This window comes from Salvelinus alpinus, chromosome 17 (genome assembly GCF_045679555.1).
Source record: "Salvelinus alpinus chromosome 17, SLU_Salpinus.1, whole genome shotgun sequence".
In the NCBI taxonomy this organism is placed as follows: Eukaryota; Metazoa; Chordata; class Actinopteri; order Salmoniformes; family Salmonidae; genus Salvelinus; species Salvelinus alpinus.
The window spans coordinates 36,327,484-36,350,351 of record NC_092102.1 but is presented as its reverse complement, the minus strand read 5'-3'; the positions used below and the strand labels follow the sequence as shown (position 1 = coordinate 36,350,351).

General features: G+C 43.1%; 2 protein-coding genes and 1 pseudogene across 7 annotated transcripts; 2 read left to right on the top strand and 1 right to left on the bottom strand.

Moving 5' to 3' along the window:
* Window positions 1-139: 139 nt before the first annotated feature.
* On the top strand, window positions 140-17,920 carry abhd6b (abhydrolase domain containing 6, acylglycerol lipase b). The gene is made up of 8 exons (XM_071346759.1): window positions 140-224; window positions 8,378-8,583; window positions 8,732-8,845; window positions 9,028-9,160; window positions 9,410-9,567; window positions 16,764-16,818; window positions 16,999-17,099; window positions 17,419-17,920. The coding sequence occupies exons 1-8, from the start codon at window positions 140-142 to the stop codon at window positions 17,596-17,598; spliced, it is 1,032 nt and encodes a 343-aa protein (XP_071202860.1). The 3' UTR covers window positions 17,599-17,920.
* Window positions 13,150-14,807, bottom strand: LOC139543198 (piggyBac transposable element-derived protein 4-like; annotated as a pseudogene).
* A 363-nt stretch (window positions 17,921-18,283) lies between the features above and the next one.
* On the top strand, window positions 18,284-21,231 carry kctd6b (potassium channel tetramerization domain containing 6b). Of its 6 annotated transcripts, XM_071348808.1 has the most exons (5): window positions 18,357-18,526; window positions 18,766-18,858; window positions 19,103-19,174; window positions 19,385-19,504; window positions 19,760-21,231. In XM_071348808.1, the coding sequence occupies exons 4-5, from the start codon at window positions 19,478-19,480 to the stop codon at window positions 20,444-20,446; spliced, it is 714 nt and encodes a 237-aa protein (XP_071204909.1). In that variant the 5' UTR covers window positions 18,357-18,526; window positions 18,766-18,858; window positions 19,103-19,174; window positions 19,385-19,477; the 3' UTR covers window positions 20,447-21,231. The 6 variants fall into 6 exon arrangements, with proteins under 6 accessions (XP_071204907.1, XP_071204909.1, XP_071204912.1 ...); XM_071348806.1 differs by lacking the exon at window positions 18,766-18,858 and having other exon boundaries at window positions 18,284-18,526; window positions 18,926-19,174; XM_071348811.1 differs by lacking the exon at window positions 19,103-19,174.
* Window positions 21,232-22,868: the final 1,637 nt, after the last annotated feature.

Sequence of the window (22,868 nt, the reverse complement as noted above, 5' to 3'; positions counted from 1 at the left end):
AGTACACATAAATGCATGTGGTTCTATGGTACTGTACTGAGTGCAGACGTTCTAGTTTGTGTGTGCCTTGCACATGTGTTGTATCTTTCTTTCTGTGCAGCTGATTTCATTATCTGGGCTCGAGAGGCAGGTGCCGGTAATGGAGGGCCCAGGTCAGGCGCAGCCCACCTTTGAGGAAAGGGAAGATGGCTCCTGTGGGATCTCCTACGTTGCTCAGGAACCAGGTATAGAAAAATAGGCCTCACCTCCACATTGTCCCCTGACGCATTCAATGTAAAACAGATTCACCAAAAATTATGCTTTTCCTCTTGGTGACTTTTTTAAATTTAACTAGGCAAGTCGGTTAAGAACAATTTCTTATTTATAATGACGGCTTACCCAGGCCAAACCCTAATGACGCTGGGCCAATTTGTGCGCTATGGGACTATGAAGTGTCAGTCAAATTCAATGTTCAGAGTGCTCGTCATTCACAGTCCTTACCTGGTGCCATTGTATGGCTCTGCTGGAGATGATGCATCAGGGTCGGGACAGACCAAAGGTATCAATCAGTCCTATTATTTTATGGAGGTTTACTGTCTTTCATATCTCATTTAGAGGGGTAAATTAGGCGCACAAACTACATACGGATAATATCGTAACATTTTATCACCCATCACAGGTCATCTGATGAGGAAGAGTAATTAATGGCTGTTTTGCGTCCTCTCTATGGTCCTCCTTCCAGTCTGATACCTGTAAGGTTGTCAGTAGCGGGCCAGTCCTGAGTGAAGCCTGTATGGGAAGGAGAAACATCTTCAATGTAGACTGCAGTAAAGCTGGTGAGCCTACATGGAGCTAAAGATGGGGACAGAGATCAAAGATCTCCTTTTAAAGATTGTACTGTAGCTCTGTTTTTGACTTCCTTGATCATGCAAGTGTAACCCTCTCACCACAGGCTCGGATGAATCAGCATGGGAATAATCTCAGTAAATTAACAAAATGTAGTCGATAGGGGAAAAAACTAGACTAGTTATATTACTAATAGTAATCTATGACTTAAATATATGTCTCCAGAAAGTTCTCCCATGCAATACGAAAGTGACTTAAGGAAAATACAACCACACACTGAATACAATTTGACTTGGATACTAGTAAATCTAAATTATCAGTCACACAATCAATCACAATATAAGGAAATAAAAATCTAAGAGTAAGAAAGTATTTTTGCTAAGTGCAATTCGAAATCTCTATGTACAACTTTAAGCTCAATAACAGTGTCATCTTCCCCTCTCAGCTTGAGCAGAGGCAGGAGTCCCAGAGCCCCAAAAAGTTCCTTGCAACAGCAAACCCAGAGTTCACGTAATTGGCCAAAAAACTTAACCAGGCTTCTAATTGACTAAACCAAGTCTGATTACTTCACATGAATGTAAGGTCAAAATAATTAAGTAGACAGTACAGTAAATAATTAAACCAACCTCTCAGGTAGCCTAGTGGTTAGAGTATTGGGCCAGTAACCAAATGGTTGCTAGATTGAATCCCCGAACTGACAAGGTAAATATCTGTTCTGCCCCTGAACAAGACAGTTAACCCACTGTTCCTAGGCTGTCATTGTAAATAAGAATTTGTTCTTAACTGACTTGCCTAGTTAAATAAACAATTATTGACAGGTTTTATTTGAAGCTTGCACATGAAAGCCACAAGTGTTTGATGCATTTACAAAATTATGCATTTTATCTAAACGCACTACACTTAATTACGGCCGACGGGTTCAGTACACGTCAATGCATTCTGTATTTGAAAGTAGGTTCTTTGAATTCTCATACGAAAACTTTACCTAACGTCATTCATTAATAACTTAGTTACCATACCCAGTCTTTGTTTTTCTTTGACTGTTTTTCATCTCTGCTTTGCTTTTCATATTGTATTAATGTATATGTTTTTGGTATTAGAGCTCATCTGTAAAAGAGACCTTTGTCTCAGGATGACTCCCCGCTAAAATTGGCTCAACAGCAAAGACTGTAGTAAAACGTAATCTTTCTAATACATGGTTTTAACATTATATTACACAATGAATTATATTGTAAGTTTTAAACCCTAATGAAAGAATGGTGAGTACAACAATCGGAACTTCATTTCAACTTTAATACCATTAGGTACACTGGAAGAATATACACAAATGGCAATGACATATTGTACCTGTAATCTTTAGGTGAGGCCATAAAAGGTCCTCCCTCGGTTGACATACAAGATGCTACTTGATTGGTCAATTCAGAAAGGTGGGTAGGCCGTGTGTAAAATATGAATGACATTGAGCATAGACCAGGGAAGATAAGCATGTCAGACAAAAACAAGCTTGCAGCTGTCTAAGGAAGTGTTCAAATCATCGAAACAAGATTGTATGGTCCGGGAATATATGTGAAACGATACATCCAACTATTGTGAGAAACAATTTCATAAATGTATGAGTAGCATCTGGGGAAGTAGGCAAAGTTTTTTTTTTTTTTTTTTTATCTTGGTGAGAGAATAACACCAGTCTCATATGAGCCATCTGTTTTCTCTATTACCTCCTCCCCTTCTGCTAAATCAGCTAATTTCTCTACTGACTCAGTGACACTTCACAGTGCTTTTGTTACTAAGTGTTAGTAATATGCTGGTTATTATAGGTGATAGTTAATAATTACCCAATTAATATAGGTTGTTAGTATCCAATCATGGCATGCATGTACAGCCTAGAGAGTCTCAGAGCATACACAGACCAGCTGGCTGGTGTGTTTATGGACTTTTTCAATCAATCTCTATCCCAGTCTGCTGTCACCACATGCTTCAAGATGGCCACTATTGTTCTGGTACCCAAGGCAAAAATAACTGAACTAAAGAACCTCGGCAAGACGGAGCTGCTCTTCCTCCCGGGGAAGGACTGCCCGTTCCATGATCTCGCCATCACGGTTGACAACTCCATTGTGTCCTCCTCCCAGAGTGCTAAGAACCTTGGCGTGATCCTGGACAACACCCTGTCGTTCTCAACTAACATCAAGGCGGTGACCCGTTCCTGTAGGTTCATGCTCTACAACATTCGCAGAGTACGACCCTGCCTCACGCAGGAAGCGGCGCAGGTCCTAATCCAGGCACTTGTCATCTCCCGTCTGGATTACTGCAACTCGCTGTTGGCTGGGCTCCCTGCCTGTGCCATTAAACCCCTACAACTCATCCAGAACGCCGCAGCCCGTCTGGTGTTCAACTTTCCCAAGTTCTCTCACGTCACCCCGCTCCTCCGCTCTCTCCACTGGCTTCCAGTTGAAGCTCGCATCCGCTACAAGACCATGGTGCTTGCCTACGGAGCTGTGAGGGGAACGGCACCTCCGTACCTTCAGGCTCTGATCAGGCCCTACACCCAAACAAGGGCACTGCGTTCATCCACCTCTGGCCTGCTCGCCTCCCTACCTCTGAGGAAGTACAGTTCCCGCTCAGCCCAGTCAAAACTGTTCGCTGCTCTGGCACCCCAATGGTGGAACAAACTCCCTCACGACGCCAGGTCAGCGGAGTCAATCACCACCTTCCGGAGACACCTGAAACCCCACCTCTTTAAGGAATACCTATGATAGGATAAAGTAATCCTTCTAACCTCCCCCCCCCTTAAAAGAGTTAGATGCACTATTGTAAAGTGGTTGTTCCACTGGATATCATAAGGTGAATGCACCAATTTGTAAGTCGCTCTGGATAAGAGCGTCTGCTAAATGACTTAAATGTAAATGTAAATGACTACTGCCACATAGCACTCACTTCTGTCATGAAGTGCTTTGAGAGACTAGTCAAGGATCATATCACCTCCACCTTACCGGCCACCCTAGACCCACTTCAGTTTGCATACCGCCCCAACAGGTCCACAGACGATGCAAGAATGCTGTTCATTGACTGCAGTTCAGCATTCAACACCATAGCACCCTCCAAGCTCATCATAAAGCTGGAGGCCCTGGGTCTCAACCCTGCCCTGTGCAATTGGGTCCTGGACTTTTTAATGGGCTGCCCCCGGGTGTTGAATGTAGGAAACATCTCTACTTCGCTGACCCTCAACACTGTGGCCCCACAAGGGTGCGTTCTCAGCCCTCTCCTGTACTCCCTGTTCACCCATGACTGCATGGCCATGCGCGCCTCCAACTCAATCAAGTTTGCAGATGACACAACAGTTGTGGGCAACAACAACGAGACAGCCTACACGGAGGTGGTGAGGGCACTTGGAGTGTGGTGTCAGGAAAAGAACCTCACACTCAACGTCAACAAAACAAAGGAGATGATCGTGGACTTTAGGAAACAGATGAGGGAGCACCCCACTATCCACATCGAAGGGACAGCAGTGGAGAAGGTGGAAAGTTAAGTTCCTCTGAGTACATATCACAGACAAACTGAAATGGTCCACCCACACAGTGTGGGGAGAAAGCACAACAGTGCCATTTCAACCTCAGGAGGCTGAAGAAATTTGGCTAGTCACCCAAAAACCTGATTAACTTTTACAGATGCACAATCGAGAGCATCCTGTCTGGCTGTATCACAGCCTGGTACGGCAACTGTACCGCCCTCAACCGCAAGGCTCTCTAGAGGGTGGTGCAGTCTGTACAACGCATCACAGGGGCTGTACTACTTGCTCTCCATGACACCTACAGTGCCCGATGTCACAGGAAGGCCAAAAAGATCAAGGACAACAACCACCTGAGCCACTGCCTGTTTACACCGCTACCATCCAGAAGGCGAGGTCAGTACAGGTGCATCAAAGCTGGAACCGAGAGACAGAAGCTGTTTTTCAATCTCAAGGTCATCAGAGTGCTAAACAGCAATCCCTAACTCAGAGGCTGCTGCCTACATTGAGACCCAATCACTGGACACTTTAATAAATAGATAACTGGACACTTCAAATAATGCCACTTTAACAATGTTTACGTATCTTACATTATGTATATACTGTATTTATTGCACCTTGTCTATGCCGATCGGCCATCGCTCATCTATATATTTATATGTACAGATTCTCATTCACCCCTTTAGATTTGTGTGTATTAAGTAGTTGTTGGAAGTGTTAGATATTACTGCAATGTCGGCACTAGAAGCACAAGCATTTCGCTACACTCGCATTAATATCTGCTAACCATGTGTATGTGACCAATAAAATTTGATTTGTGTGAAGCTCAATGACCTTGAATCTCTGTGAGCTGTAAAGGAGGGGCTCATTATCTCACTGAATTGCTGAGGTGTGTGTCTGAGAGAGGGAGAGAAATTCCTCTTCAATTTAGTAACAGTCAATTTCCCCAACAATATCACTCTATATGCAGCGGAAGTGACTCTATTGTTTAAGACAAATATAGAAGATACAATGTATACAAAACATTAATGCATTGATTATTTTTATGATCTTGTCTTTTGTCCTAGGTGTTAACTTGCTTCTGGTGGGGCTGCATGGTCCCACTGTGGTGTGAGGACGTGTCAAACACCTTGGCAACAATGGCTATGATATCAACTATGTTTTCAAGGAGGGGGCAGCTATATATTGGCTCTGAAGTGGGGGGAGGAGTATATTCCAGGGTCTCCTTTCCATGTCATTGCCTCTGTTGGGGTTTGTTTCCTTGACAATCATTGATACATTGGTGACATTATCATTACAATATCTTTAATTCAATCATTCAAAAACCTTTAATGTAATTGCAGACAGATGTTGACATCAGGAACCTAATGCATGTTTCTGAGTAAGTCCTGCAAAATATAAAAGGTCCCAAGTTATTTTATTAAACCTGAAGTCCAGCCCTTGTGATGTCACTGCATACGTCATTACCTTATACTCTTCAGACCAAGCCCATGCATATACAGCTATATAAACTTGCAAGAGAGATATAATAGTTCCAGTGTTTTCTAAGGCCTAGGCAAAAAATGTCCACTCCAGTTAATTTATTGTGGAATGTCTGACTAGTCTCTTATCTCCTACACTCCCCTGCAGAGTTCTGTCTCAGTCACACATTTCTCAGAGGGGTCTCTTTTATAAGAGGCATAGATGCCAGAAAACAACTCTAGAACAACACTAAACCTCTATAATGAATATATATTGTTAATCTGTAGTCTAGGACCCTATAAGTGTAATGAGGGTGGGGTCTTATAACCCCTCCCCTTCTATTAATACAGCATAATCAATTATTATAATACATCAAACATTTGATACAGCCCCTATCATGACCCATAGGTGAACTCCTGACACCGCATAAAGGAGTCTCATTCTGGGGCTAGACAACATAAATCCCAGAGCAAAGAGATTATAAGGAGAGGGGGAGAGTGGAGGAGTTTGGGAAATGGAGTGCATGAAAGCAATTCTTTACAGCAATTAATTATAATACTTATCATCGAGAGAAAAAAATGATGCATATCCATCTGAATCTGATTCTTGGATGTATAGCAATCATTGCAGTCTTCTGTTATATTTGGGCAACTAGAGTTCTTAGTCAATAGATGCTTTTATACTGTAAAAAAACTATAAACACTTGTTTTTTTACATTATATATTTTATTTCAACACTTTGAATGGACTTAGTTTGCTTTGTATTGCATAAATTACATCACTCAGACTATAGACACATTTAACTGAATGTTTAACCCTTTAACTGTCTGTCACGTCTACTCCCCCTCTCCAGCTCTCGACGTCGTCGGTTTACTAACCACTGGTCCTGGCAATCATCATTACACATGCCTGGCATCATCATTACGCGCACCTGCGCCTCATTATGAGGCACACCTGGACTCACTACACTGATTACCTCCCCTATATCTGTCACTCCCTTGCCTCCATTCCCCAGGCAGTATTGGTTATGTGTTTCATGTCCAGACGCAACTTCTGTTTTGTATCGTTCTGTTTCTTATATTATTAAACTCACCTCCTGCTTCTTGACTCCCAGTTTCTCCGGTACACTGTCTCTTCTGGAAAAACATACAGAGCTCTACCAGGCGGCTGAGAAGTCAAAAGATGGTGATTAGGAATATCACATTAGAATAGCAATTTGCAAACACTGAACTGCAGCAACCAATAAGGATACAAATTGTGGAAATTGGTACAGGAGGGCTGGGGGAGTTAACCAATCAAGTTCAAATGACGATTTGTGTCCACTGACAACATGCTCTACCAGCCTGTTAAGAATAGGGTTAAAGGGATAAGTATTGACTGATTCTATGAATTATGTGTCATTTGGAATAATATGAATTCACTTGCGAATAGAAACATTTGGAGCCATATTGTAAAAAATTCAGTGAAACATGCAACTACAACAAAGCAAATTATTTCCCTAATGTGAAGCAATAAAGGTCATGAACATGGCATCTTTGAACTGTAATACATCACAGAGGGAAACGTGTGCGTCCCCTTTAAAAAATTGACACAATTATTTAGCAACAGATCAATAGGAGCTCTCTATAAACCAGTGACTAGTAGGACTGCCGTCAACGTACTCAATTCCAGTTGAACTTAACATTCAAGAGAAGATAACCAGGCAAATAAATAATTTCCACGCATCTCACATCTGGGTCAACTGGGTCGTTAGGCAGACAGATCAACGAAGCTGATTGAGCTCTTCTGGTAGATTCCCATACTAAACCGACCCATGACAGTTATTCAAAGAGAATAAAAAACACATCATATCAAGTAAGTTTCTTTCTTCATTTATTACACATTTTATAGCCATTTTAGTAGGATTAAATTGATTAGGCCTACTACATATTATCCCATGTCCCTCCCCTGATATTTTACCCCCCCCCCCCCCCCCCCCCCAGGGAAGGTCAAATCAGAACTACTGGTACTAACCCATAACTATACAGTAGGCATAATGTGTATAACAGTGTGTGTGTTGATTTCGAACAGGGGAGCCATGGCCGCGGATTTAGATATGGTGAACTTGTTGGTCCTTGCTGGTGCAACGTTGGCCATTCCTATTCTGTCTTTTGTGGCCTCTTTTATCCTCTGGCCCTCAGCCCTCATCAAAATATATTACTGGTAAGGTATAGTGCTGTATTTCACTCCTCTTGTGTGGTGTCAAATTCTTATAGACAGTTTTATGGATTAGAAAGGAAGGTTGCTAAAGGGAGAGATTATTTTTTGTACCCTTTTCACCTCCTTTAGACATCTGCATAAAAGAGATCCCACCCACCACTGAATAAACTGCACTATAATAGTAGAAAAGCTTGATTCTAGCCTTCAGTAACCCTATAACCACATCCTGCGCTACACCACAGTCAGATTCACGTCTCTTTTTCCTGCTCAGGTGCAACATGCAGCATGAGTCATAACAAAGCTCTAAAGACATTCTTGCTCTTGCTAAAAGGGAAATCCAAAATAGAAACAGTAAAAGAGCAAAACACTCATCTCTCTCTACATGTTGCAGAGAGAGACTCAGAGAGAAAGAGAAACAGTATTTATCAATTCCTCAATAGGTACTGGAGGAGGACCCTGGGTCTACAGGTGCGCTATGCAGACTGTGGGGGGTACCGCTTCTGTTACTCTTACAGAGGGAAGCCAGGGTTCAGACCATCCATCCTCATGCTACATGGTTTCTCTGCTCACAAAGACACATGGCTCACTATGGTCAAGGTAACATAATCCATAAATCACCTAGTATTATGTGGGCTGGTAAAGTAGTTGTTATCTTTACTACTGTAATAGTAGGTATTAGCGTGTATAGTTGATTCCCATAAAAAGGTAAATATCAAGTTTTGTGACATGTATCTATGGCATGCAGTATCTACCCAAACACCTGCACATACTGTGCGTGGATATGCCTGGCCATGAGGGAACCACTCGTACCAACTCAGAGGACTACTCCATCCAAGGCCAGGTCAAGAGGATTCATCAGGTGGGTCTTGGTCCTGTCACCACATCGGAACAACATACGCTCACCCGATACACAGCATGAAAGATAATCAAAGATTGCATTGGTGACCACGAATGGGGACAAGAAGAGTTGTCTTAAGTTATGTCACAATAAGTAACCACGTGTCGTAGCATCAGAGTTTCTATTTTGTACTCCTTATGCAGTTTGTGGAGAACGTTCGACTGAACAGGAAGCCCTTCCATCTGGTCGGGACCTCCATGGGGGGCAATGTGGCAGGGGTGTACGCAGCCAGCTTCCCCTCCGAAATCTGTAGCATCACCCTTATCTGTCCAGCAGGTCAGTCACACATTATCACAATATTGCGAAATCACTGTGTGTGTGTGTGTGTGTGTGTGTGTGTGTGTGTGTGTGTGTGTGTGTGTGTGTGTGTGTGTGTGTGTGTGTGTGTGTGTGTGTGTGTGTGTGTGTGTGTGTGTGTGTGTGTGTGTGTGTGTGTGTGTGTGTGTGTGTGTGTGAGAGAGAGAGAGATTCAGGGAAAAATCAGTCTGATCAGAAAAAAAGTATCAATATGTCTTCACCCCCTAGGTATACGATACCCCTGTGAGACAAAATTTGACAATCATCTGCAGGACCTTGAGCACAGCCATTACACTCTGAGCATCCCACTGATTCCGTCCACGCCAGAGGAGATGGAGGATATGCTCAGGCTTTGCTCCCATGTCCGCTTTAAGATCCCTCGACAGGTGGAGTAATCAGACTGATCCATAGGTCTAGGCCTACTTTATTTAAAAACAAAAAAAATGTAACCCATCCCCCACCATTTGCCTTGATGACAGTGTTGTGCACTCTTGGCATTCCCGAGTGGCGCAGCAGTCTAAGGGGGGTTAGGGGAGGGTTTGGCCGGGGTAGGCTGTCATTTTAAAATAAGCATTTGTTCTTAACTGACTTGCCTAGTCAAATAAAGGCACATTTGTACTTATTTATCTCAACCAGCTTCATGAGACAGTCACCTGGAATGCATTTCAATTAACAGGTGTACCTTGTTACAAGTTAATTTGTGGAATTTCTTTCCTTCTTAATAACCTCTTGAAGCTAGAGGGCAGTATTTTTATGTTTGGAAAAATAACGTTCCCAATGTAAGCTGCCTATTTCTCAGGCCCAGATGCTAGAATATGCATATAATTGACAGATTAGGATAGAAAACACTCTAAAGTTTCCGAAACTGTCAAAATATTGTCTGTGAGTATAACAGAACTGATTTTGCAGGCAAAAACCTGAGGAAATCCAACCCGGAAGTGCCTCTTATTTTGAAAAATCCCTGTTCCATTGCCTGCCTTTCCTCCATTAAAGGGATATCAACCAGATTCCTTTTCCTATGTCTTCCACAGGGTGTGAACAGTCTTTAGACATAGGTTCAAGCTTTTATTCTGAAAAATTAGCGAGATTTATCAAATCGCGTCAGTGGATAGCCAGATGTCCTTCGATTAGTTAATGCGTGCGAAAGTGGTAGCTCGACATTTTCTTTATCTCTTGTATTGAACAGTTTACCGTCCGGTTTAAATATTATCGATTATTTATGTTAAAAACAACCTGAGGATTGATTAGAAAAAACTTTGACATGTTTCTACGAACTTTACGGATACTATTTGGAATTTTCGTCTGCCCTTCATGACCTGCCTGAGCCTGTGGATTACTGAACATAACGCGCCAACAAAATGGAGGTTTTTGGAGAAAAAAATAATCTTTATCGAACAAAAGGAACATTTATTGTGTAACTGGTAGTCTCGGGAGTGCAAACATCCGAAGATCATCAAAGGTAAGCGATTCATTTTATTGCTTTTCTGACTTTCGTGACCAATCTACATTGCTGCTAGGTGTTTGTAATGTTTTGTCTAGTGATCGATAAACTCACACAAACGCTTGGATTGCTTTCGCTGTAAAGCATATTTTCAAAATCTGACACGACAGGTGGATTAACAACAAGCTAAGCTGTGTTTTGGTATATTGCACTTGTGATTTCATGAAATTAAATATTTGTAGTAATTATTTTGAATTTGGCGCTCTACAATTCATTGGATGTTTACGAAAAGAGGTGTGTTCGAGCCAATCAGTTGTGTTGTGACAAGGTAGGGGTGGTATACAGAAGATAGCCCTATTTGGTAAAAGACCAAGTCCATATTATGGCAAGAACAGCTCAAATAAGCAAAGTGAAACGACAGTAAATCACTACTTTAAGACATGTTGGTCAGTCAATCCGGAAAATACGCATACAAAGCCATCCCTCGCCCTGCTTTCGGCAAATCTGACCACTACTCCATATTGTTGCTCCCAGCCTATAGACAGAAACTAAAACAGGAAACGCCCATGCTCAGGTCTGTTCAACGCTGGTCTGACCAATCTGATTCCATGCTTCAAGATTGCTTCGATCACGTGGACTGGGATATGTTCCGGATAGCGTCGAACAACAACATCGATGTATACGCTGATTGAGCGAGTTTATTAGCAAGTGCATCGGTGATGTTGTACCAACAGCGACTATTAAAACATTCCCCAACCAGAAACCGTGGATTGATGGCAGCATTCGCGCAAAACTGAAAGCGCGAACCACTGCTTTTAATCAGGGCAAGGCGACTGGAAACATGACCCGAATACAAACAGTGTAGCTATTCCCTCCGCAAGGCAATCAAACAAGCTAAGTGTCAGTATAGAGACATAGAGTCGCAATTCAAAGGCTCAGACATGAGAGGAATGTGGCAGGGTCTACAGTCAATCACGGACTACAAAAAGAAAACCAGCCCCGTTGCGGACCCCAATGTCTTGCTCCCAGACAAACTAAACAACTTCTTCGCTCGCTTTGAGGACAATACAGTGCCACCGACACGGACCGCTACCAAAACCTGCGGACTCTCCTTCACCGCAGCCAAAGGGAGCAAAACATTTAAAAGTGTTAACCGTCACAAAGCTGCCGGCCCAGACGGCATCCCTAGCCGCGTCCTCAGAGCAATACTCAGACCAGCTGGCTGGTGTGTTTACGGACATGTTCAATCAATCCCTATCCCAGTCTGCTGTTCCCACATGCTTCAAGAGGGCCACCATTGTTCCTGTTCCTAAGAAAGCGAAGGTAACTGAGCTAAATGACTATCGCCCCGTAGCACTCACTTCCGTCATCATGAAGTGCTTTGAGAGACTAGTCAAGGATCATATCACCTCCAACCTACCTGACACCCTAGACCCACTCCAATTTGCTTACCGCCCCAATAGGTCCACAGACGACGCAATCACAATCGCAATCACACTGCACATTGCCCTAACCCATCTGGACAAGAGGAATACCTATGTAAGAATGATGTTCATTGATTACAGCTCAGCATTTAACACCATAGTGCCCTCCAAACTCGTCATTACGCTCGAGACCCTTGGTCTCGACCTCGCCCTGTGCAACTGCGTCCTGGACTTTCTGATGGGCCGCACCCAGGTGGTGAGGGTAGGAAACAACATCTCCACCCCACTGATCCTCAACACTGGGGCCCCACAACACTGGGGCCCCACAAGCCCTCTCCTGTGCTCCTTGTTCACCCATGACTGTATGGCCATGCACGCCTCCAACTCAATCATCAAGTTTGCAGATGACACTACAGTGGTAGGCTTGATTACCAACAACGACGAGACGGCCTACAGGGAGGGGGAGAGGGCCCTCGGAGTGTGGTATCAGGAAAACAACCTCACACTCAACATCAACAAAACAAAGGAGATGATCGTGGACTTCAGGAAACAGCAGAGGGAGCGCCCCCATCCACATTGACGGGACAGTAGTGGAGAAGGTGGAAAGTTTTAAGTTCCTCGGCATAAACATCACGGACAAACTGAAATGGTCCACCCACACAGACAGCGTGGTGAAGAAGGCACAACAGCGCCTCTTCAACCTCAGGAGGCTGAAGAAATTTGGTTTGTCACCAACTTTTACAGATGCACAATCGAGAGCATCCTGTCAGGTTGTATCACAGCCTGGTACGGCAACTGCTCCGCTCACAACCGCAAGGCTCTCCAGAGGGTAGTGAGGTCTGTACAACGCATCACCGGGGGCAAACTACTTGCCCTCCAAGACACCTATACCACCCGATGTCACAGGAAGGCCAAAAAGATCATCAAGGACAACAACCACCCGAGCCACTGCCTGTTCACCCCGCTATCATCCAGAAGGCGAGGTCAGTACAGGTGCATCAAAGCTGGGACCGAGAGACTGAAAAACAGCTTCTATCTCAAGGCCATCAGACTGTTGACCCTCCCGTCATCCTCGTATTATTTCTACACCCCGTGTCTCCGGGTCACCCTGTCCCGTCTTGGCTAAATGCCCGATGGGCACAAGTGTGACAGTATGCGTGTGAACAGCCTTTGCAGATGTATTTCTTACATCTGCAGCACACCGTGTGTGTCTTAGAGTCCTTCTTTGGTGGGCAGAGCTGACACCTCTTCCTCTTACTTTCCCCGGCTGGGACAGTGGGCGGGTCAGTGGCTCGGCCAGTGGCTGGGGCAGTGGCGGGCTCCTCAGGTTGTTGACGTGCCGTTGCACTCTGGACGGCTTTGACAAGTGCTGACGCCGCTTCCGTGTGGGGGAGATGCTGCCTTCTTTGGATCAATGGCTTCACAAGTGCCTTTCCCAGCTGCTCCAGGAACACCCTTCTCTTGTTCCGCTTCCGAGGCATCCAGTTAGACTTGATCTCTCGCCATATGACAAAGGCATTGTAGGAGGACACGTCAAGGATGTTGTGGAAGATGACCAGGGGCCAGCGGGCAGTCATCCGTCTGCAGTTGTAGGTTCCAACCACCTTGTCTAGGTTGTCCACGCCACCTTTGTTGCAGTTGTAGTCTAGGATGATGGCCGGCTTCCTGTCGCGGAGATCGCTAATGTCGGCCTCTGTGTGCAGCGTACTCAGAAGTAGCACGTTCTTCTTTTTCTTTGCCAGGTAGGACACTAGAGTGGTGGTGGGCGTGAAGGCAAACCTTGAGGACAAGACCTGTCTGCCCTTTGACGCGAGCAGCGCCGGCGGGAGCTCGGCCTTGTTCTTTCGCACCGTGCCGACCATGGTGAGGTTCCTCTTGAGGAGCTGCTGTCCAAGTTCATAGGAGGTGAAGAAATTGTCACACGTGACATTGTGACCACTCAGTCCCTTTGTCAGATCGAGAACAACGCGCATCCCCTGGTTCTTCTCGGGGCCTCCGCTGGCCGCCTTGCATCTTCCAAGCGTAGCTGGATTTCACGTCGCAGGCCACCCATGACTTGATGCCATATTTCGCTGGCTTGCTGGGAATGTACTGTCGGAAAGGACAGCAGCCTTTGGCGGGGAGAACAGATTAGCGTCATTACCGGCTACTTGGGGACAATAAGTGCTATGTTATACATATAATACCTCTCTATACATACATATATACACACACACATGTATACACAGTACCTCAGAACGGGACCAGTTGCTCGTCCACTGTCACGTCAGGCCCTGGGTTGTAGAGAGCTGGCAGCCGCTCCTCCCACTGGTCCCAGACCTCTCTTATGGCTGCAAGTTTGTCTGTCGCAAGTCTCGCGGGTCTCGACTGGCGGTCGTCGAATCGTAGCAGCCTGGAGTACTTGTGAAAGACCTTGAGCGGCATGGTGGCACGGAATATGGTCCTGCCGCTCTTCGCGTCCCATAGGCTGGCCGCGGCCTCACCTTGGGGCCTGTAGGATTAGCAGCTCTATGTAGGCACGCAGGTCAGTGGCGTCCATGGCTCACCAGCCGTCGCCATATTTTCGCGCCCCCTGCAGATTTGTCATGTCCAAAATTATCCTTTCTATTGCCGGTGTGGCGAACAGGTGGAAGGTGGACGCGATGTCATGGGCACGCAACACGGCATAGGCTGTGGGGCCCGGAGTCATGGCCGGGCCAGGGTGGCAGATCACACGGGCCTGGTCGCGATAGGCCACGGGGGACCATTTGATTTTGCCATTTTTTTAACAGCAACGTCTCCCTTTCGGCTTGAGCGGAGGCGATCTCTTCCTCTTGGTCTTTCCCTGGGTCTTCCTCTTGGTCCTCCTCTTGTTAGATTGTACTGCATGGTCGGAACTAGAAGCACAAGCATTTCGCTACACTCGCATTAACATCTGCTAATCATGTGTATGTGACCAATAAAATTTGATTTGATTTGATACCTCATGAAGCTGGTTGAGAGAATGCCAAGAGTGTGCAAAGCTGTCATCAAGGCAAAGGGTGGCTATTTGAAGAATCTCAAATATAAAATAGATTTTTATTTGTTTAACACTTTTTTGGTTAGTACATGATTCCATATGTGTTATTTCATAGTTTTGATGTCTTTGGTATTATTCTAGAATGTAGAAAATAGTTAAAAAAAAAAAAAGAAGAAAAATACTTTGAATGAGTAAGTGTTCTAAAACTTTTGACCGGTAGTGTACTTATTTCCCCACTTACCATAATGATACCCAAGTTTCAATTATACTTACCACAACAAATGTTTGTAAACTTAGCATTAAAAAGCACCATGATTATTAAGTGTCCATATAGTTTACCATAATATTTGCACTGTTAAGCATACTGTAGCTACAACTGTGTAAACCTCCAATTGTCCTAATATTCCACCCACTAAAACCTCCCCCCATATCTAGCTTGGTCTGTTGTTACTAAGATCATCAGACCATCTCCTTGACTCATGATGCACCTTTGCGTCCTAAGGCAAACCCTTGGCCACCAATTGGTGTAGGCCAGAGGGAATTATGGGCAGTTGTATGATAACATAATTCAATACTGTCACCCATCACTCACACTTTCAAAGCGCAATAGGTCTATTGCATATCTATGAGGGTGCTTTTTAAGAGAACTAACCAAATAACATGGAAAACAGTCCGAAAAAATGTATATTCATAATAATAGATAATATTAATAGAAATATTAACAGCACAATTTTATAGATTAATGCTAATATTTCAAAATTGCTAGCAAAGGCTATAACCTAGGCCTTCTAGTGCTGAGCGATTAACTGACATTTCGTAATTATTATTTTTTGATTATTAAACAACTAATTGACAGATGTCGGTTCAAGTATTTTAATTTAATTTGGTTTGTTGTTTGGTGATCCCAACACGCTGTTTCTCTGGAGAGAAATCAATGAATTCAAGAGCAGAATAAAGTCAATAACTAGGGCTGAACGGATGGAGGGAGTTGTAGTTTTCATTAAGCAAATATTCAAGCTAGTTCAGAAACATGTTAATTAACTACAATGACCATAATCCATTGCGCCTGTTCTTTCCGGCTCAGACAGACGGATAATCTTTAATGCCTGCTACATTAGATACACACAGATTACATGAGAGAGGAATGTACACAACACAAAGAGGAGAGGGATAGAGACAGTTCGTGAAAGTATGCTTTATCTACTTTGAAGAACTAGTCAAATTATTTTGTCAGACAGCTTTGCAGCATATTTAGGCAGGCTAGCCTAGCTAAATAGGATAACTAAAGACAGTATAGAATGGGGAGCACAGAGATGACGTCAGATGGTCTGTCTGGCTGGCTGCTACTGCCTGAGGAGATGAAATTATGACTTTAAGGAATGAAAAATAATAAAGTCATCAAATAAAAACTAAGTAATATACACAACCAAAATATTTTATTATTTCATAGTAATTTTCTATTGATGTTTACCCAATGTGGAGCTGACAGAGACAATGGAATATTTTCAATGTTTTGACAATTGAATGTTCACTATTTTGGGCTTTGGAATTTGCATTAAAAGCTCTGAAATCATAAATAAAAAGAATCGAACCAAAACCGAACAGAACTCAAAAAACACTCATCGTTAAGCATTAAGGCCTACCTAATGTTCCTCTTTCATATGCCTACAGATAGAAAATGATATCAGACTGTTGTTATTTTCTGCTTTCATATGTTAGATTCTTCAAGGACTGGTGGATGTTCGCCTTCCACACAATGATTTTTATCAAGAAGGTCTGTCTCTGTTCTGTTCCTTTGTCTCATAGCCAAATGTTTTGAGGTATTTTTCTCTGTATGAATATTTGTCATGTCTATGCCAAAGAATGCATTAAATATTATAAGATGTAGGTCATAGTCGCAGATGTTGGGTTGCTCGTTTTGACAAGGTTCGCTAAATCTAGAATCTCTCCACAGTTTTCATGGAGTTATTGGGTGAGAACTCCAGATACGCCCTACAGGAAAATTTGCAGCTGATCACTGCCCCTTTGCAAGTCATTTGGGGTAAACAGGACCAGGTAAATATACCAAAAGACAGAAGGCATATGCATCCAAATTAAACAATTTTAGGAGAGGGATTTTGCATCTATGATGTTGACAGTTACCTGCCTTCCCATGGTCCTCTGTAGCTCAGTTGGAAGAGCATGGCTCTTGCAATGCCAGGATAGTGGGTTCAATTTCCAGGACCACCCATATGTCAAAATTGTATGCAACCTTTGGATAAAAGCATCTGCTAAATAGCATATATTATCATATGATCCTCCATGTTTTCATAATAGTATCAAAAAGAAAGAATGCTATATATAAGAGTAACCTTATAGCTGCTCTCTTCTCCAGGTGGTGGATGTCTCTGGAGCTGTGGTAGTGGCGGAGGCCTTGCCCGGTTGCAGGGTGGACCTGTTAGAGAACTGTGGCCACTCTGTGGTGATGGAGAGGCCTCGCCGGACGGCCAAACTCATCATGGAGTTTATTATCTCCCTGGGTACCACCAGCGGAACCATTAAGAAGCGCTCCTGAGAAATATATTCTTTATGGAAGTTTTATTATTTAGTCAAGCATTTTACTTTGAAATGTAAAAAAAAAAAAGTTTTACGATCAACTAATTACTGTAAACTCTTATATTTTCAGATTCAGGTATTTTTTTCACCCATGTAATATCTTGGTCAAATATGTTGTTTTCCTCTTCCTGCAATATTGGATGATATTTGACTAAATTAGTAAACCCTGCCTGTGTCTAATTTCATTGATTTTCATCAAACTATGCTGATGAAATGTTTGTAGCTAGCCTATGTGCATAAAATAAAGAATACTTCCATCTCTTTTCTATCATCACTCAAAATATGTGTTTTAATCTAGTCACTGTAGATGTATTTATGTATGTGTTTGTTGTTAATTTGACCAAATCAAAATTTGTTTTAATATAGTCACTATAGATGTATTTGTGTGTGTGTTTGATGTTTATTTGATCAAACGCACGCATTCATGTTGAAAAAAGTGAGAGCTCTGTAACTTTTGTGAACCCCGCATAAGAATTTGGTTGTCCATTTGTTTAGCTGGCTAGTTTTGCTGCAGCCTGGTTTTTACTATTTACCAAAGTCACAAAGTGGCTATATCGGAAAAAAATATCATAAACCAAAATGTGCTTTTTGGTGTTAATTTAAGGTCAGGGTTAGGCATAAGGTTAGCAGTGTGATTAAGATCAGGGTTACGGTAAGGGTTAGGTTTTAAATCAGATTTTAAGAAGATAAATTGTAGGAATAGGCGGGTTTATGATTTTGTCGCTGTGGTAACTAGTGACGACCCTGTACCCTGGGCATCGGGAACAGTGATAGGACACATTCATCACCTTGCAGCCAACATTGATGAGAGCAAAATATAAGTCTAGATAGCTTTTAAACGAACATGTAGAATCGATGAAATAATAAGGGTAACCTTTCACATACAGGTATGTTTTTTTAATGCTATCGACCACTTTAGATAGCTAAATATAACAGCTGTAATTTGTGCTAACTAGCAAGCTAACAGAAGCTAATGGCACGTTGGTTGTTTAACCCCAAAATACAATAGCGAGCATATCAAAATAAGCCTTTGCAATGCAATTTCAAACGAGTGTTTAATACAATGCCATCGATCGTTAGTTAACTCTCCAAATCGTTGCTCTTGATGTCTACGTTTCCAATATAGCCTACTAGCAGCTAGCCAGTTGATGATGTGGGGTTGCGCATCTGCATCCGTGTTCGCGCTGGACGTGTTTTTCTGCATCAATGGCGTCACACTGTATGTAGTACGTGCGTTAATGGTGCAATGTATTTGACTGTGTTCTCATTTCTTTCTGTACTAACAGGTCACATCAACAGTACTGTAGCTAGTTATTTAGCTTTGCAAAACACATTTGAGTTTTTCATGCTCAAAATCTGTCATTCTTTGCTTCATTTTGGGAAATCACTAAATTGGCCTCAGTCTGTCCACACATGGATCTGCCTGAAAATCACAACATTATAAATTCCCTGCTAATTCGAAGGTTCAACGGCATCTGTGATGGGTATCTAACAATAACTGCTCAGGCTTTGTCGAACCTCAAGCTGATCAATATGTAAGTCGATTCTCTTGTTGAGTGAAGCATGATCTTTGATTCTATGAATAAACTCGTCACAGACATTTGGTCTTAAGCAAATCGTGAATTGGCAGGTGCAGTTCGGAGCTTGTTTTGCAGTCTTTGACCAAGCCAACTCACCTGACTTTGCTGAACACACCTGTGTCAATATGATGACATTATATCTTGCTTTGTGACTTGTATTCCCAGGTGATATTGAAGACAAGACATACTGCACTAAGTTTCTGATCATATCAGCAGCCTTTCTGGGTTTGATCTTGAAGTGGGCTTTTCTGTTTACAAATGGAGAATGGAGACTGGGGCCATAGGGTATGTAACACATGACAACCTGAAGTCAAGGCTACCTTAAAATTCAGTGCAGATTAAGAGTAATGTTGATGGCTACTGAGATGAGTATGTTGACCAGTATCACAGTGGTTAGAATTAAATATGTTTGATGCATTGCCAGATGTTTTTGTTCAACATATCTTGCTGTTGTTTCTTGATTTATTCATATAGCTATATTCATGTTCTTGTCTAATTCCACAATGCTAATGTATAATTTGTAAATTTCTCACTCTGTAGATGACTAACCCAGTGACCTTGAATGTGGGGGGCCACCTGTACACCACCTCCCTATCAACCCTGCAGCGGTACCCAGACTCCATGCTGGGTGCCATGTTCCGTGGGGATTTTCCCACAACGCGGGACGCCCAGGGAAACTACTTCATCGACCGCGATGGGACGCTCTTCCGGTACGTGCTGAACTTCCTACGTACGTCCGAGCTCACGCTCCCTGTGGACTTCACTGAAACTGACCTCCTGAGGAAGGAGGCGGATTTCTACTTGATCGAACCGTTGATCCATTGCCTCAATGAACCCAAGCCGCTCTACCCTCTGGACATCTTTGAGCAGGTGGTGGAGCTGTCCAGCACACGGAAACTATCCAAGTATTCAAACCCAGTGGCCGTCATTATCACACAGCTCACCATAACAACCAAGGTGCAAGCCCTGCTGGAGGGAATCTGCAAAAATTTCACCAAGTGGAACAAACACATGATGGACACAAGAGACTTCCAGGTGTCCTTCACTTTTGGACCGTGTGACTACCACCAGGAAGTGACCCTCAGGGTTCACCTAATGGACTACATCATGAAGCAGGGCTTCACCATCCGGAACACTCGAGTGCATCACATGAGCGAGCGAGCCAATGAGAATACAGTGGAGCACCACTGGACATTCTGCAGACCGGCTCGCAAAGTAGAAGACTGACTGTGCCACAGCTGTAGTCTATGGAGTCACTTCCATACAGTTTTCATCATCGTCGTTCTAAAATGGCAACTTATTGACATTATTATGGTATTGTTGAAAGAAAAAAAGAAGCTGGTTGGTCTGGTTGTAATGAGATTTCATTGCCATGATGATATGAAATCACTGTGTATAAGACAATATCCTATAATAGGTTCATCCTTCACAATGGAAGAGAGAAGGTGCAAATAACAAGTGATAGATTCATGCCCTAATACTATAAACACACTTTGATTGTGAAAATAAAATAATGCATAATAATCAACAGTTCTTCTGTAAATATATGGATACATCTGTCTTATCTGAATGTTAACAATGTTGTCTGTTTAGGCATAAATTGCATATGGTTACGATATCTGCATGGTGCAATTGAGAGTCCAGGCATTATTGCATGTTCAATATGAAGTATTATATTTCAACATTCTAGAGCTCATGTCATCAGTGATGTAGTTGGTCTTAGAGCTGGGGGATATGGACAAAAAAACATAGCGCCATTGCCTGAATTGATGCAATAATGATAAATAGCTAGATAAGTTTAAGTTTATAACCATGTGCACCACCATTTAAAAAAATATCCTTTAAACTACTACTAGTTTAATGGTTGAACCATCAATTGTCCCATTAACAATCACCCATATTAGCAAACTTATTTCATTTCAATCTTCACATTTCTCTGGTATAGGCTACTTATTTGATCAAATTTGATTTCTTGTAATGAACGATATCAGTAAAATACTTGCGATAAGTGATCGGTATGGTCGGTGTCGATCATTTTCGGTTTATCGTCCCAGCTCTAGTTGGTCTATCCTACAAATAAATCAATTTGTCATAATCTGTTTCATAGATGGGAATATTCTTGGTTTAGCCTACCTTCAATAGTACCCAGGGTAAGCAATTTTTTTTATCTAGTCAGAAACACCTGATTCAATTAATCAATGGCTTGGTGATTAGTTGGTGAGTTGAATCAGATAGGTAATGCTGTGTTCATAACAGGTGGGGAACTTTTTAAAGAAACTACTTGTAAACTGGGAGCAACGAGTTGTGTGCGTTCACACCAAATCACATTTTATTGGTCACATACACATATTTAGCAGATATTTAGCGAGTGTAGCAAAATGCTTGTGTTCCTAGCTCCAACAGTGCAGTAGTATCTAACAATTTACAACAATACACAAATCCAAAAGTAAAATAATGGAATTAAGAAATATATAAATATTTGGACGAGCAATGCCGTAGTGGCATTGACTAAAATACAGTAGAATAGAATACAGTATATACCTATGAGATGAGTAAATCAGTATGTAAACATAATTCAAGTGACGAGTGTTCCATTATTAAAGTGGCCAGTAATTCAGTAATCCATGTCTATGGATATAGGGCAGCAACCTCTAAGGTGCAGGGTTGAGTTAACCAGTGGTAGCTGGCTAGTGATGGCTATTTAACAGTTTGATGGCCTTTAGATAGAAGCTGTTTTTCAGTCTTTCGGTCCCAGGTTTGATGCACCTGTACTGACTCGCCTTCTGGGTGATAGCGGGGCTTGGGTGTGGCTTGGGTGGTTGATGTCCTTGATGATCTTTTTGGGCTTCCTGTGACATCGGGTACTGTGGGTGCCCTGGAGGGCAGGCAGTGTACCCCCGGTAATGCGTTGGGCAGACCGCACCACCCTCTGGAGAGCCCTGTGGTTGCGGGCGGTGCAGTTCCCGTACCAGGCGTTGATACAGCCCGACAGGATGCTCTCAATTGTGCATCTGTAAAAGTTTGTGAGGGTCTTAGGAGCCAAGCCAAATTTCTATAGCCTCCTGCGGTTGAAGAGGCACTGTTGCGCCTTCTTCACCACTGTCTTTATGGGTGGACCATTTCAGATTGTCAGTGATGTGTATGCCAAGGAACTTGAAGCTTTCTACCTTCTCCACTGCGGTACCGTTGATGTGGATATATACATGCTCCCTCTGCTGTTTCCTGAAGTCCACGATCAGCTCCTTCATTTTGTTGACGTTGAGGGAGAGGTTATTGTCCTGGCACCACTCTGCCAGGGCCCTCACCTCTTCCCTGTAGGCTGTCTCGTCATTGTTGGTAATCAGGCCTGATTGTGTCGTCTGCAAACTTGGTGATTGAGTTGGAGGTGTGTGTTGCCACGCAGTCATGGGTGAACAGAGTACAGGAGGGGGCTCAGCACGCACCCTTGTGGGGCCCCTGTGTTGAGGATCAGCGAAGTGGAGGTGTTGTTTCCTATCTTCACCACCTGGGGGCGGCCCGTCAGGAAGTCCAGGACCCAGTTGCAGAGTCATTTAGTTCAGTTACCTTTGCTTTCTTGGGTACAGGAACAATGGTGGACAGCAGACTAGGATAGGGAGAGATTGAATACAGTTGAAGTCGGAAGTTTACA

What these genes read in the sequence shown, in the direction of transcription:
- abhd6b (XM_071346759.1), top strand. Translation starts at nt 140, where the DNA reads ATGGAGGGCCCAGGTCAGGCGCAGCCCACCTTTGAGGAAAGGGAAGAT. An exon ending in AGGTCAAGAGGATTCATCAG is followed by an intron (nt 8,846 to 9,027) that starts GTGGGTCTTGGT and finishes CTCCTTATGCAG; the next exon opens with TTTGTGGAGAACGTTCGACT. An exon ending in CAATGATTTTTATCAAGAAG is followed by an intron (nt 16,819 to 16,998) that starts GTCTGTCTCTGT and finishes ATCTCTCCACAG; the next exon opens with TTTTCATGGAGTTATTGGGT.
- kctd6b (XM_071348806.1), top strand. Translation starts at nt 19,478, where the DNA reads ATGGAGAATGGAGACTGGGGCCATAGG. An exon ending in ATGGAGACTGGGGCCATAGG is followed by an intron (nt 19,505 to 19,759) that starts GTATGTAACACA and finishes CTCACTCTGTAG; the next exon opens with ATGACTAACCCAGTGACCTT.